A 15611-nucleotide genomic window follows, 5' to 3' on the forward strand; every position below is an offset into this window, starting at 1 on the left:
ATAAATGTTGTTTTGTGTCTGCAGGGCTTTCAGTGAGTGGCTGCCACATTATGAAATGCTCTGGATTCCAGCAGATTCCTCTCCTTGCTACCTGCCGTACTGCGAATATCTGGGAAAAGGAAAACCAGCTTATCAGTTATGAAGGTAGTGCTGGCTGCGGGGCTCAATGCAGCCAACGAGCACGACTTGTTTGTGACACCAATAAAATAAGGACAAGACCTGAAATTTTGTCACACCTAGCCCAGCTCAAAGCTAAAGTCAATTCTGTCTTCGTGAGGCTCGCAAATAAATAAACAAACAAACAAGCAAACAAACAAGCAGCCCGCACGGTGTCGGTTTGCGGGCAACGCCAACTGCCACAAGCAACGACCACAATTCCCGGCGTGCCCCTGGGCAAGCCGCGGCCTCCGCCGCGCCCCATCCAGGACTACAACTCCCAGCATGCACAAGGGGGGCGCGCGGACGCCTGCGCGCGAACGCCTGCGCGCGAGGCTCGCTGGGAGGTGTAGTTTGGTCCCGCCCGCCGTGGCGCTGCGGCGAGCAGTGCGCGTGCGCGCCGCCGCCATGCCGGAGGGGAAGGCCGCGTTCCGGGAGGTGCTGCCCAAGCAGGGTAGGGGCCGGGGCCGGGGCCGGGAGCGGGGCCGGGCCGGGCGCGGCGCTCACGGGCGGCGCCTGTCTCCGCTGCAGGGCAGCTCTCGGCCGAGGACGCGCCCGCCATGGTGCTGTGCAAGCCCAAGCTGCTGCCGCTCAAGTCGGTGTCGCTGGAGAAGCTGGAGCAGCTGCAGCGCGCGGCGCTGGAGGCCGCGCGGCGCGAGGAGGCCGCGGGCGGGCGGCCCTGAGCGCGCGCGGAGCCGGAGCGCCCCCCGTCCCCGTTAGCGCCCCGCCGCGTCCGGAACCGCCGCGTCCGGAACCGCCCCGTTCGGAACCGCCCCCGCTCCGTGCCCGCCCCGCGCTCACCGCGGGTCGTGTTCTTCTCCCTGCTGTAACGCTCAGGGCTTAGCGATCCCCGCCTTGTGAAAAAGAGGTTCAATAAAGAAGAGACAGAACGGACAGCGTCCCAAAAAACATTACTTTAATGTGTTCGACACCAGAACTTTTCACTTTTCCAGTTACATAAAAAAGACAAGTCTGGTAAGTGGTAGCTAGAAAATCTAAACCTAGAGCTGTTCTCCCCTGGAGCAGATGAATGCAGCTTATGACCCAATCCCAGTTTCCTGGGCTCTTTAAAAGAAATAAACAACTATTTTTTTTTCCTCCCAAAGCACAGTATTTCTTCAGCAGCAATGTAAATGGGGTCACAGCAGCATAACTTGACCCTTCTGTAAAGCTTTGTATAAACCAGTGATTTTATAATGAAAACACTGTCCTTGAAAGAAAAAGCGGCAGTTAGACATCGATGCAAACATGGAATGATTAGGTCATAAACATATGGCACTTATAAAAAAAGATAGCTTATTTGAAGGCACCACCCACCACAGCAGAGTGGCCAGTTGTTCTACTGCATGCCCAAAGAAAGTTTCTTCCTGAAAGTTACAAAACTATTTAAAAAATGATTTGTACCCAAAACATGTGCTTTAAAAAAATATGAACTGTGCTAAGCAACTCTAGAATTTTGGTGTAGTAGGTATATATGTGTGTCTGTGGGTATATACACACATACACTAGAAAAGTGTGTGTGTGTACACATATATACAGACACACACATATGTGTGTGTATATTTATATATCTTTTTTTCCCCTTTAAACTTTTAAGGCTTCAGGAGTTGGTTTTCACATTCAGTAACTTTCTAGTTTAAGACGACCTCCATCTCCTTCACTCACAAAACGCTTCCTGCCCCTGTAAGAAAACAGAAAGTACCTTTCTAAGAAATTCATAGTAGCATCAGTTGTATTTTCTTACCTACTTCTGAAAATCTTCACATGGTCTTGGGAGTTAAGCACAAGATGTACAAGTTCAGCAAGATGAGCTATTAAATAGTCTTCATCACTTGATAAATTACCCAAATCTGTCAATATTTAGGTACACAGAGTTGTGTTTGTAAGCAGCTTTTCAAAACCTGCACTTTCAAATACTTTCTGCATTGCTGATCTTTTAATAGCCAATGTTATCATTAACACGCACAAAAATATGTTGCAGACCTAGGAGTGGCATTTTCTAACCCAAGCAGAAGTATGCTAGTCACAAAGGCAGTTACTGGTGCTCCAGTATAATCACGCTTTTGTTGCCGAGATGACCACTTGCTACCCTCCCACACCCCATGCATGAAAACATTTAATAGCGTAACGACGGACACAAGCCCAAAATCCACAAATAGAGGCTGCCTTTGATAAAGTCAAGAAAAATTCAAACCTGAACTGAATGCCAGATGGAAGATGATAATGCTTAAGATGGCTAACAACACAACCGAACTTTTAAAAAAATTGTTTAAAGTAGTATTTCTGACACACAGACGTGAGAGCAGAAATATTGTTAACATCAGTTTTAACAAAACAGTGTTTACTTCCCACAGAAGTAAAATTTATGGATCTGTAGCAGCCAGTAAGGAGAAAACTGAATACCCAACACTTCTGCAATAGCCATCATTTGCTATAAGTAAATAATAACAAAACATAAGAACACTAAGCAAACCACATGATAGACAGATAGTAAAGGATTAGGTATTTAGAGCTTATACCATGTAAATTGCCTACTCCCTTTGATGTAATCAGTCTAATCTGATTTTAGAGTTCTATTAATGCACTTTAATGTTTACTTAAACAGTTTTGTAAAAGCAAATTACAAATGGTTGTCTGTTTTCCTACTGACACTACGTGGGTCATTGGGATGCCCGAATCTTGCACCTTGGGACTGCACTGATCTCTGTCAGCACAGTAACAAGGGAGCGAAGCAGCAGCTCTTCCTCCTCTGGCAAGGAGACAGGCACACGCTGCCCAAGACTCTCTACAGGTGGTTACTTTCCTCAACTACTTACCCCAGTGCCCTGAAAATAGTTTCAGATCAAAGCACCTTTGTAACAAACTCTTTCCCAGTCCCCTATTCCTCCATCCTCCTTTGCTCCCTATCTACAATACCCAGGTCACAAGATCCCCCCTTTCTGTTACTTACAGGGGCAACAAAAAGCTGCACCTTCACCTATGGATAATGAAACAAGTACCTTGAAGGACAGAGGTCTCTCAGTGGTTTGGGGATTATCCCAGCCTGGAAGCATTCTTCTACAAACCGCTCAAGCACAGAATAGGAGTGTGGCACATCCAGGTTAATATCTGGGATTTCACAGTAAACTCGTTCATAGCCCTGCAAGGGTAACAATTTGAGCAGCGATGTGATTATCCTGTGATTATTACAGTTTTTCTGTAGGATAAGTTTTCATGTACTTTTGTATATCCTATAAACAGTTTCAACAAACGTAAGCCAAAGGAACTGTAAGTTTGCAGAAAAACAAGGTACAATATCAGGATCATGGGATTACAGTTGCATACACACATAAAAACACTAGCAGAACTTCTAAGATTCCAGAAAGGTTATAAAACCAGGCAGGATTAGCCTAGTGGTTATCGCATGGAACCAAACTTAATATTTTTGCCACATAAATTAAACACATATATACAGGCTGCAAATGATCACCACTATGCAGCAAGTGAAGTACCTGTGCCAACCAGAGAGGACTTCATCACTTCCTTCCAGCAGGAGGATTGGGAAAAACTGGCCACGAGTGTGGTACCCAGTTTGTCCCAGGATAGCACAACTGTCCAGTATTCACAGCTGGAAGCAAAGTCATGAATCATGCTACTTTAGTAAGACATTTGCTTCTATGTACTACTCTAGTTGATACTTCTAATTAAGTGGATCTCATTATACTTCTTCAGTTATGAAGAACTGCTGATAAAAAAAAACTTTAAGTGAAGCATTAAGTGTACTTAATGTGAACTTTTTAAGTGTAGCATTTTAAATGATTCGTTTTTAATCAGTTAATTGCATAAGATCAGTTGAAATTTTTCAACAAGAACAACAACATTAAGTATCCCAAGCTCTGCTATGAACTAATGGCCAAAATTAATCTGTATTTCCTCCAGTACGTGCTAAGTATCATTACATACTGCAAACATCAGCGACTGTTTTTGCATGAGACACAGGAGTGTGGGGAAGGGGAGAGTGGAGGGAGCAGAAACAATATCCTGCCAGGTTTTTACCTTAAGAAAAGACTGCACAAATTTGGGGAGATCAAACCCAGTATTCTCCAAATGACACTTACCCTCTTCATTTGGTCCACAGTAATGACTGAAGATCTCCACAAAGATTTCAACAAATCCAGTATCATTTTAAAAGTCTTTTCCCCAGTTGATTCCAAAACCATCACCACTGCCTGAAACAAATTATGCAAGCTCTTTAGCTAAAAAAAACAGTGGTTCAAGCACATCTCATATAAGCATATGAAGTGCTAAAAGGAACAAGAGATGCAGTACTGCATATTTTCAGGGGCAGGAAGGCCAGTTGTAAGGAATCGCAATTCCGGTATATTAATTTTTGGAGGAAAAAAAAAAGACTGATGGAAAGATACTGGAATAAGGACAGAAACGGTGAAAATTGAAAAACTAGAAGACACAGTAAAGAGCGCTGCCTGACTTGAGATACATGGCCATACTCATACGGTTGCTGCACTACAGATGGAAAATTATGTTGTGAAATTAATTCTTATCTATGACCCAAAACAATGTGATTTTTTTTTAATCCCCCCAAATGCCAACAGGCAAAATAAATTTTTTACTCCTATGAGATTTGCTTAATAGAGTCAAGTTATTCAAAAGGAAAAAAATCAGCCCATTTCAGATTCTGGCTGTTCAGTTTTAGTGGTAAACAAGCACTTCCTCATTTAGCAGGTAAAAAACAAACAAAAACCCTACAATTTAGAATATCCAGTTATTTGAAATCTGTTGCAATAAGGTTGCAACTAAAAGGAAATAAACACCAAGTATGTTTTTGCTGCTATTCCTTAGTGGGGGAAAAAAAGGTTTATTTGTTGCGCAAAGCGCACACAAATGAACACAGACTATTAACTTCACTTTAGTTATTCAAGTAACATCAGAACTTGCAACCTGAGCTTCAGATCCAAGTTACAGCACATACACACCCACATCAAAACAAAACACAGTCTCCTTTTATTACTGACAGTCGTTAAAGGGACTCTAATGTCTCCTTACTTCATATACAAGTTCATGGTGGAAGTGGGGCACTTCCAGCTCCTGAAGACAACGTTCAGCTTCCAACACGTCTCCAGAAAGCAAGTATTCCTTCAGCAACATATCAATCTATTGAATTTTTAAAACAAACAAAACACAACGCTAGTTAGTTATTAAAAAAAAAAAAAAAACACTTTTAACTGTTGATAATCTGCAACCCACTTAGCAGCACGTTAGTTCCCCAAACTTGCATCTAAATTTTAAAAATAGTATTAAATTGTATATAAATTACATATAAAAAAGATAAATAGCATTAAACGCAGTATTTATCCATGCTGTAATACAGATACCAAGCAGCATTTCTAGTGCTCATGTAAGATTGCCATTACAATGAAAAGTTAACATAGCTATGATAAAGTTCTCCTCCCCAGAACTCTTCCTCTCATCTGTTATGCTCACTATCTAGATTTTTTAACATGACTGTTTCCTTTAAACCTTTCCCTCTTTCTTAGTATGGATCTCTAAACTTCCCCGATTCTTCCTCCTCCCATTTTGTTCCTACTGTGCTTTTACTCAGTGATGCTACAAAACAAACTGCCAGCTTCCCCCTTGGATCTTTTCCTCTACCTTTTCAACTGGAAACTCTTAAAGCTGTTAAGCAAAAACAAAGGTATACCAGTTCATGGTCTGTATTGCCAGCATCCTTTTCAATCAATAAAATAATAATCCAAAAACCCAGTCTGACAACATTTTGTTGCAGGATCCATGCACCTCTGCACCATCCCAAAGATGATGGGCTTAAACAGAAAACTCAGGAGTTCTGTACAAGTCAGCTACCTCTTTCACAAGGTGTTTCACAGACTGCTGGCCACCTCCTGACCCCCACACGTTGTCTATGCGCTTTCCACCCTTGGTCATGCTCAGCAACACAGTAGCTCGGTCGAGTGCAGCTCTAGAAAGCAAAATTGGGGCTTTAGGAAGCTACAAACCAAAAGGAGAATCTGTAATACCTACATTTTCCCACCATTTTCCCACTTAAAAAAAAAAAAAAAAAAGGCACAGTGCTTGTGCTAAAGTCACAGGGACCAATCTCTGGGAAAACTTCACCAGTAGCAACTTCACGCCGACTTCTTGATCAAGATGTCTGTAATATTGGTCCCAAAGTTTTCTTTCCACCCACTTAACGCTTTTGGTTATAATGTGCACTCAGGACAGATATTGGTCCTGCAATGATCGCAGGCCTTAGTCATCAGTGTAGAATCTGAAACATTTGTATGACGTAATTTAATATTCCTATGCAGAGATGAATTCTATTTGGGCTCCTCCACACATGCAGTTTGACACGTGCATCTCAAACAAACAAGGCTTGAATTGCTTCTGAGCTAAAGAACAGCTTCTCTGCTGAAACATTATTTGCTGTTTTGTGAAACCTGGGCAATATAAGTCAAAACACCACTTTGGAAAAAGCAAATACATACTTGCAAGAAAACAGAGTGAATTAAGGAAGTTGGTTGGATCATTGAGAAAAGGAAGAAAAAAAACAATTGAGGTGAGAAAAAAAAAAAAAAATCAGACCCAGTTAAGTACCAGCCAAGCATAGAAGGAATAGTTGTGTGACTATGCTCACACTAGGGCAAGCCAGTAAGAACTGCTATATGCAGGAACAGAATTACCAAGCAGCAAAGACTGTCCAAGAAACAGTAAAGGCATGAAAGCACCCCACATGTGCACTTCCCAGGCTAAAATGCTTAAAATTGCATTTTATTTTATTATTATTACTAATATTTTTCACACCTTGAACCCTCAAGTTAGGCAGCTAACTATAAACACTGCAAACAGAATAGTTTCACAACATATTTAAAGCAGTTGTCCTGATGCTATATTTATTCATTAGTCACATTAAAGTCTTTTCTAAGACAAAAACTTCTATAGTAAGTTCTTTCAGGTTGCTCCCCCCTCCCTTTTTTTTAATTAAACATAAGTTGGACAACAAACCTGACTGACTAAACTCAAATGCATTAACATATTCTTCAAGCACTTTAACATTTCTCCTCTTATCCGAGTCATTCTGATTTTTTTTGGTGATGCTCTTGGTGTATTTTTTTTCAGTTCATTTCTAACTAAGCAAGAAGAATTAATAAAGAACCACATGGTTTATTCTAAAGTCCCAAAATTACAATCTTGTTTGGCCTCTTAAACTGAAAACTGAAACTTGAGCAAGTAAGTAAATTACCGAGCTTGGGTGCAATCCACGGTGCCTTTGTAGCCATCTATGTAGGTACTGCTTAAAATCCCATCTCCAACAGCTCTAGCAATAAACTGGCCCATCAGCTGCAAGAAAACAGAGGCAATTTTGAATAAACCTTGAATTTCAAAGCAGTTCTAAATAGACAATTATACTTGGCTTTCAGGTTTCATTTATTAAAATGAATCATCTCAAAGTAAAAACATAGGCTGGGAAATTGGATAAGGGATTTTAGACACCAAGAAAATCCACGCATATTTTCCAAACATGAAGTCTTTTTCAGTCTACTTGATCAATTTAACCACAATTTAAAAGAAATAGCTTTTAAATACAGGCAGAAAAAATATATCAGATATACCTGTGGTGCTTTGGGAGAATCCAAAACCAATTCAGGTAGATCTTTAAGTAGTCTATCAAATGATTTTTCCACGTCAGTTTTGCTCACTACTGTCCCACAAAGGTCAGAGAGGAGCTTAGAGGTCATTTCCCTGTGACTAGCCTTCCCCTCCAATGCCAAGGAAACAGCCAGCACTGGCACACTGTATTTCATTTCACCAAGATTTAAATCCTTCAGCATTTCCTAAATAAGATTTGAAAAAGAAAAAAAGATTAAGTGTGAGTGTGCAAAATATATATAAAAACAAAATCATGACTTCTATGTATATATACACACACACATATATACATACATACATCTTTATTTTTACGGCATGAGCACCAGCAACTATTTAGGCATTCTAATTGCACATTCTTGCCATCTTTATACATCCAGTATCAGCTAGCTGTTAGACTCCCATGTACACTACAGGGCTGTCTCCCAAAATAAACAAACAAATAGCATGTGACATACCGAAACTTCATTAGTATCTCCATGCTCAAAATATTCCTGTATGATTGGTGTTAGAGTTTTCTCAAATGCTCTTTCATCCAGAGGCAAAACTACTGTTTCGTAGACACAGTTCTCCTATTTTTAAAGGCAAAGACATACACACTTTTTAAAACAATACTGTATCTTCTTATATGTTACGCAGTTTTACTAGCACAAATATCTTCTAAATCATTCCAGCTTTATGCACGCTCCTGGCAGTCAAGATTCTCACAGAAAGTAATAGATTTATGTCTCTACACCTAAAGTGTGGGCAGCGAGTAAAGCTAAATGTCGTGCTCCTTATAGTTTGGGTTTATTGCCAGCTGAAGTCAACCAGGAAGCTGCATTTGCACTTACATGACGGCCGGCACTGCACAGTGCTCCCAGGGCCCTGCTGACAAGGCATGGACACAAAGTACCCACGGGCCCTCCCTGCTGAAGGGAGGCAGCAGAAACTCCCGAGAGCTCAGCAGATTCAGCCGTGCCCCAGCGCAAGACAACTTACAGCACCTTTCCCTGCAAGCCCATTCCAGCTGCTGCCAGCAAGCCTGACGTTTTTCCCTTCCCTCAGGACTACGTGACCAGACAGGCACAAGCATGCCCGTATCTGCATGGCAGGGAAAAGGCATTTTCAGGATATTTGTGAGTGAAAACTTTCCCTAAGAGGAAAAAGAATCACACAGCAACTGCCCCTTGTCCTATGTCTAAGACCAGAGTTCCAGCACAGCCACCTCTCCCACCATAATTCAGTTCCCCATTCCTCACAGAGCACAGCAGTGACACTGACAGCAACACTACAGATCAAAGACATCTGAACACGGAAGTTCCCAGCTGCTTTTTTGAAAGCAGCCTTCCACAACCGAGAATTAAGAAGGCAAAATGCCTGTTCTTCCACTACACCAGCTTCTGTTTGCAACAGACAACAACCTCAGTAAAGCTAATCATGCAGAATTCCCATGGAATACTCATTCAGGTTCCTTTTACGCTATCAGCAGCTTTAATTTCAGCAGCTCTCTCTGCTAAGGCAATCTTCTGAATTGCTGGAAAAAAAACTGTGAAGTCCACATTCTGATGTACCCATAGGCAACCTCTTGGCAGTCATGGCTGCAGTCTCTGCTCAGGGGACATCGACGTTACTCTGCCTTGGCATAAAGCACTTATTTACAGCCTCACAAATGTACTGATCTTAAGAGATTTCAACAATCATGTTTGTAATTTTCCTTTCCTCAATCACTTAAGTTTTTGAGGCATCATTTGCCCAGTAACTTCTACTCCACCCATCCTCTCTCCGACCCCTTCCAATATGGCTGCAACAGACAACCTCCATGAAAACAAGTAAGTAAATAAATACATCTCGGCTATCAACTTTACACTAACTGAAAGTGTTTTTATGACAAAATGTAAGATGTGGGGAGGGATGAAAGTAGACCAAAGAACAAGTCTGTAAGAAGCTCCCTCCACCCAGACCAAAATCTCCCCTTGTGAGAAAGTCAGCTGCGTTTTTAACATGGTGCTGACGTGCAGTTTAGGGCAGCATTGCAACATTCACCTTCGCAAGAAGCAGCACTAAAAGAACACACCCTTGAAAAGGGTGCTGCCTGGTGAGACAAAGAAAGAAGAAATAAACTTAAGATCCTTGAATGTTACACTACTGCACTTTATACAGCAGTCTTGGGAGTCAATAATCCATTCTTGTACATAAAAAATGAGCAATTAGTCTGGCCAGGCCACATCCACATAACTCGCAAGACCACACTTTCACTAGTATGAACATAACAGCAACTGTAGCAAATAAAGAAAAATCAAGATGCACATTGTGCAAACAAAGTACTTGCCTACCTGGTCATCATCATAATTAGGATCCTTAATATCTACTTCTTCCACATCATACACTTGACCTGGTGTTCCCCAAACTCCTTTACCACCTGCTCCACCTGGCAAAACACAGAACAGTAAGAAGAGCTAGCTTACAAATAATGCTTTTAATTGAAAACACTACTCCCCATAGGCAAAGGCAATATATCACAGCTTGTACCCACCTCTTATTTCCCAGGGTATATGCTGAAGAGGGCAGAAGTGTTTTTATGACACATTCTCACTTGAGCAATTGGTGTTTAATCTCTTTCCAGTAGGATACCAGCAATACAAAACAACATAAGAATAACTAAAGACTGAAGCAACTACGCTTTCCAATATAAGCACACTTTTACTTTGCATTTGTGGTAGTCCATGTGAATCTATGATACTCATACAAAATTCTAGGTACTATTTGCTACTGCTGGACCTAGCAAAGAACTGAGCGTCTGCAAGAAGATCGTTGCTTACGAGAATGATGCCCACACTATGTTTTTGGGCAGAATCAATGGCACTTTCTTTGCTGGGCTACACCAACCTTTCTTTGGCAGACCCCTTCCCTTTCCAGAGCGGGATCGCCTATCCAGGACTTTCCCCTTCGGGCTTGTTGGTGCAACCACTCCAGTCTTCAGTGTCTCTCCATTGTCACTAACAGAGTCTCCTCTTCCAGAATCTCGAGAAGAATTTTTCCTCAATCGTCTTTTTGCTCTAGCATTTATTTTAGCTTCAGTAATTGAAGTTGCAGGAATCCAATTTCCATTGATTTCAGTCTTGTGATCCTCAGACCCACCATTTTCTTCATCACCAGAAAATGGAGCATCGCTTAGATTATCGAGTTCTTAAAAGACAGACACAGTAAAAAAAATCTCATTTGTTGCTTTAAACATTTTTTTATGTTTTTAAACATATTCCTTTAAACATTTTTTTTCAATTACCAAAGTCATGATGTGTTTAAAATGGATTACAACACTAAAATTAAACAGAACTCACTTATACTTCAACAGTTTTGACAGACTTCATTTTTAATAAATATATTTACACATAACAGTTATAAGGAATTCCTTATTCTCCAGCAGAGGTTATCCACAAGCTAAACATATCACAGGCAAAGAGAGGGAAAGCAAATAAACAATTTACAAACGAGTAAACCACAGAAAACTCCACCCTTGTTGAACAAAATTTATCAGAATTCCTAAGTGCTTAAGATCTAAGTGTCTACTTATCATGCCACCCACTCATCTCTTGATTTAGAAACAAACAAAACTGCCAATGCAGAGAATTCTGTAAGAACGCGCTAACGTTAACAGACTATTCACCAAACTGAAATTAATTTCCTAAATCATCAACCAACATTCCTCTCATGCACAGATTTTTAGCACAGCCCGTCCGCTGGGAAAGCAATGACTTAGACCCATAGGAATACATGTGAACACAAGTTCACTCTGATTTCTCTTGTTATCGAGGCCATGAAAAAAAAATGCAGTTCAGTACAAAGCCCAGAGGCCTGGTAAGGAAGACTCATTACAAAAAAAGAAACAGAATTGGTTCCTAGGTTCTAGGCCCCCAGCCTCAGAATCAGGAGATTTAACAGGATTGATTCTTCCTAGCCTTAAAAAGGAAAGGGAATGACAGGGAGAGAAATGAATGTGTCAAACAGTACAACAAATAAGGCCCAAGGCTACAAGCCTTCATGTAACGATTCCACCTTAACCTCCCCTGATACCCCAACAACCTGTGGGCTGAAGCCTCCAGTGTTTTTCAGTCTGCCACTTCCAGCAAACCCCAAGTACTTACTTATCTAGAAAAGGCAAACACCACTTCATACAACAAATAAGATTTGAACAACTGATGTAACAAATGCTTACTCTACAATTTCATTGGAGTTATCTTCTTAAAGAGAACACAAAACAAAAAACACCCCCCATACCAACTACATTCCTTTTTACAAGCCCAGAAAGAGCTTTGTCCTTTATTGTGGGCTGTGTGAATCCTGGTTCTAAAATTGCTGTTTATTCCCTAGCCCCTACCACAAATAAAATGAAACAAAGTAATTGCCTACCAAAAGCTTCTTCCTACACTGTGAAAGTATCATCCCTCTCCCCATCCCCCAAATCTACCTCTCACAATGTAAGGACCTGCAAGGATCTCAGGGCTTTTACTTTACAGAAAAACTCACAGCATCAACTCAGAACATGAAGAATAATTTAAGCTTATATTTGACCTTAGCTGAAATGTATTACCTCACCATTTCTATAGTGGTTAACAGTGTTCACTTAGCCACCTTTCTCAGAACTGCCTTTTTTTTTTTTTTTCCCAATTCAAAAGAGGTTCATGTACAGTTTTGAAAACAAGGTGCACTAATGAAACATTTCCAACCTCAAAGCGCTTTGCAATATCAAAGAGGACACTACCACTTTACAAAACAAAGAAAGCTTTAAGCAGTTGCCTTCTTTATGATGAAAGAAGTAACATTTAGATATTACCGTTCACAGATGTGAATGCTACAGCTGAAGAATCATGCAGTCATTCCAGTCGAAGTTTCATCTTTTTACTCATTCCTCCCACAAAACATTCATTTTATGCTTGTAGCAAGCAAAATAACGTGTGCATCATGTCCAGAAAAATATACCCACAACAAGTTTTCTCAGTTCGTCTATTATTTTAATAAAATAAGGATAGCTTTGCATAAACCAGGGGAAAGAGTGCTAAGATAAACCGAACAGGTTTCCCTCACTCACCCATCAGCGCAACCAGCTCTTCACAGAGAACAACTGAATTAAAATTGTTCTTCATGCCCCATCTTAACTTCCCCAGGTTAGACCTGCAAACTGGCTGTCCAGGATCTACATTCTCCAAAGACCAATCTCTCTGTTTTCAAAAATGCAAACTCCTACAACTAGCACAAGTCAGTCCTCAATCTGACTACTAAGTAAAAAAGGCTTTGGGTTTTTGTTTTGTTGGGTTTTTTTCCCCCAAACTGAACAAATAGATTAAATGGTCATAGTAGTTTAGATGTGTGCCACTGACACACATTTATTCTGAACTATAATCTTCCACCAGGAAAAAACTGTATCAAGAAATTAAGCAATCTTCAAATTATTTCTTTACATCATGTTTTTTTATTGTGAAAAGTTTATAAAAATCAATAGTCTCATAAAAATCAAAAGTACAAATAAAGGGAGGCTGATCTCCCCTTCCATTTCATGTTTTACGCCATGTAACATATATATAAGCACATATAAATTAATGCTTTAAGGCTTTGCTTGCTATGCATTGAAGTTACTCCTCCAAAATCTTACTAACTTCCTAAAAGCTGGCAGACATACTTAAAATCTGTGCTTATGCAGAACTACTTTAAATAACAAGAACAACATTCAGCAAATATTTATCTACACAGAAATTTCATTTGGCCAAATTAGGTGAATTTAGATATGTAGCAGTCTCACATCTTTGAACAAACGTGAGCTAAACCATTGGGAAGCAAGACATCTTCCACAGTATTTAAATAAATTCTAACAGCAATATTAAAATAACAGGCCATCAACAGCATGTTGCAGCTTCATTTGCATTACATAGTTGCTTAAAATACTTGTTTCTTTTTTTCTGAAAAAACACCATAAGCCACAAGAATTCTTTGGTATAAGGAGGCCATTGCAGATCACTATCACCCTCTGAAGGCACAGAAACATGATACTGCAGTAACACCACCGTGTTAGAAAATACATCAGCAATATGAACAAAATAGTCCATTTCAAAGCAGCCTCTAAAGTGTACTGAGTAGTTTCCCACTGAAACCTACTTCCAGTCAAATCTCTCATCATTCTATTCCTTTAATTTTAAGCTAAATTGCTAATTAAAAATGGACTTTATCCCTCTCAAATGCACCCACACATTTTACTTTTGAATTTATTCTTAAAACTAAACTAAACCAAACCCCAGGCAATGCAACTTAAAACACACAAAATTACCTGACTGGCTTGAAGCATTAAGTACAAAATACTGAATACATCACTTACCTGCAGGGTTAACATAAACTTGCTTGTTTTCTATTTCCATAGTTGCTTAACTGAACTGAGAGCAAAATGCAAAGTCTTAATGTTTTCCTTTCAAGGCCTAAAGAGAAACAGAGAGTCTCAGAGTAAGGATTAAATTCTGAAGGAGTAAAAAGCTGCAGAATCTTCACTTATGGAATACATAATTAACTGAGAAGTTCCTGGGAAGGCAATAATGTAACACAGGACAGTATCACCCTTAAACACACCTATCTAGATACCAGAATTAACAGCACAAAATTACAACACCGGGAAGAGACCTTGATGTCTTTGCAGTACCAGTTCTGTTGCTTATAAAGGAGGCACCCAAATGAAAGACGTTATTTTATGGGTAAAAGGCCTCTGTGGGCAACTTTAGTTGATAAGTCACTTCTATCACCTTAGCCTGTCCTCTTCTGCAAAGGAATTATACAGATAAGCATATAATATCAATGTCACATTTGAGAGAAATATTTCTCGAGTTTAAGTACAGTGATAAAACAATACCTCTTAATCAAGTTCAGACAGAACCTCAAAAAAGACATTATTTTTGTTCCTCTCCTCTAGGACACAGCCCTTACATTTCACTGCTTATGTACCCACAGCTGTCAAGCTCTCCCATCTGTGCTTCTGCACACTCCACCCCCATTAAGAAATGCCCATCATTCAGTTAGGAAAGGATGAAGTTGGCAACTCCTCTTTCTATGCTACTCTCTTCCTCCCTCTCTTCCTAGCAGCTGCTGTTCTACAGAGCACCATAGGTCAATGTTGGGATCATCTGTCTTTGTTTCTGCTGTGTACATAAGCAAGTGGCTCCAGCATCCATCACACACTTTTATCTGCAATGTTTACATGAACCACTCTGTAGTCCAGGGAATACTACTGGGATATGTCCCTACACTATGAGCATCCAGTGGTTCCTCTTTCATATCTATTGCTGCCCTGAAAATAGCTCACTGAGGGATGCGTGGCAAGACTGTGACATCAAGCAACATCACTCCCTTCTGCTTTTCTCCTCTTCCCTCGTTTCTCCTCTTTTGTCCATTATACCACAGACCTATTAACTGCAAATGATTCATCATATGTGGTCAAAAGTGAAGAAATCCTGGTTTGGAACACAGTAGCAAGCTGTCACAATCTTAATTTCCTAATGTTAACCCCAAATCCAAACAGTTAACGACTTTGTGTAATACAAAGTCCTTTCTGGCCCACACCATTTTTAAGGACAGGTCCTTCCTTACGTTGGTCATTCAGGAGTCCAGGTGTTCTGAGTCACTGTTGTGCAGAGGGCTTTTCTGTAGGGACCTCAGGCTGGTCTGAGCAGACTACCACATAAGAACAGTTTTATTCTCCTCACAGGAATGTGCCATCCGTTGTCCCCTTCTTTAAAAAGGGAGGAGAAAAAGGACCCAAAAGTGCATTAAGTAACAACGAA

General features: G+C 40.4%; 2 protein-coding genes across 2 annotated transcripts; one reads left to right on the top strand and one right to left on the bottom strand.

The window, feature by feature from the left end:
* Window positions 1-539: 539 nt before the first annotated feature.
* Window positions 540-845, top strand: BBIP1 (BBSome interacting protein 1). Its single transcript, XM_088528867.1, has 2 exons — window positions 540-610; window positions 688-845. Exons 1-2 carry the CDS (start codon window positions 565-567, stop codon window positions 837-839), a joined length of 198 nt encoding a protein of 65 aa, XP_088384993.1. The 5' UTR covers window positions 540-564; the 3' UTR covers window positions 840-845.
* A 212-nt stretch (window positions 846-1057) lies between these two features.
* PDCD4 (programmed cell death 4) lies at window positions 1058-15559 on the bottom strand. Its single transcript, XM_088528631.1, has 12 exons — window positions 15418-15559; window positions 14162-14258; window positions 10684-10983; window positions 10131-10225; window positions 8274-8387; window positions 7782-8003; window positions 7412-7509; window positions 6016-6130; window positions 5200-5307; window positions 4254-4364; window positions 3156-3295; window positions 1058-1837 (listed from the first exon to the last, which is right to left on the bottom strand). The coding sequence occupies exons 2-12, from the start codon at window positions 14199-14201 to the stop codon at window positions 1777-1779; spliced, it is 1404 nt and encodes a 467-aa protein (XP_088384757.1). The 5' UTR covers window positions 14202-14258; window positions 15418-15559; the 3' UTR covers window positions 1058-1776.
* Between the last annotated feature and the right edge of the window lie 52 nt (window positions 15560-15611).

The sequence above is a fragment of the Tinamus guttatus genome, unplaced genomic scaffold, assembly GCF_059628265.1.
Source record: "Tinamus guttatus ecotype Peru unplaced genomic scaffold, ASM5962826v1 Tinamus_guttatus_pri_ptg000314l, whole genome shotgun sequence".
Lineage (NCBI taxonomy): Eukaryota > Metazoa > Chordata > Aves > Tinamiformes > Tinamidae > Tinamus > Tinamus guttatus.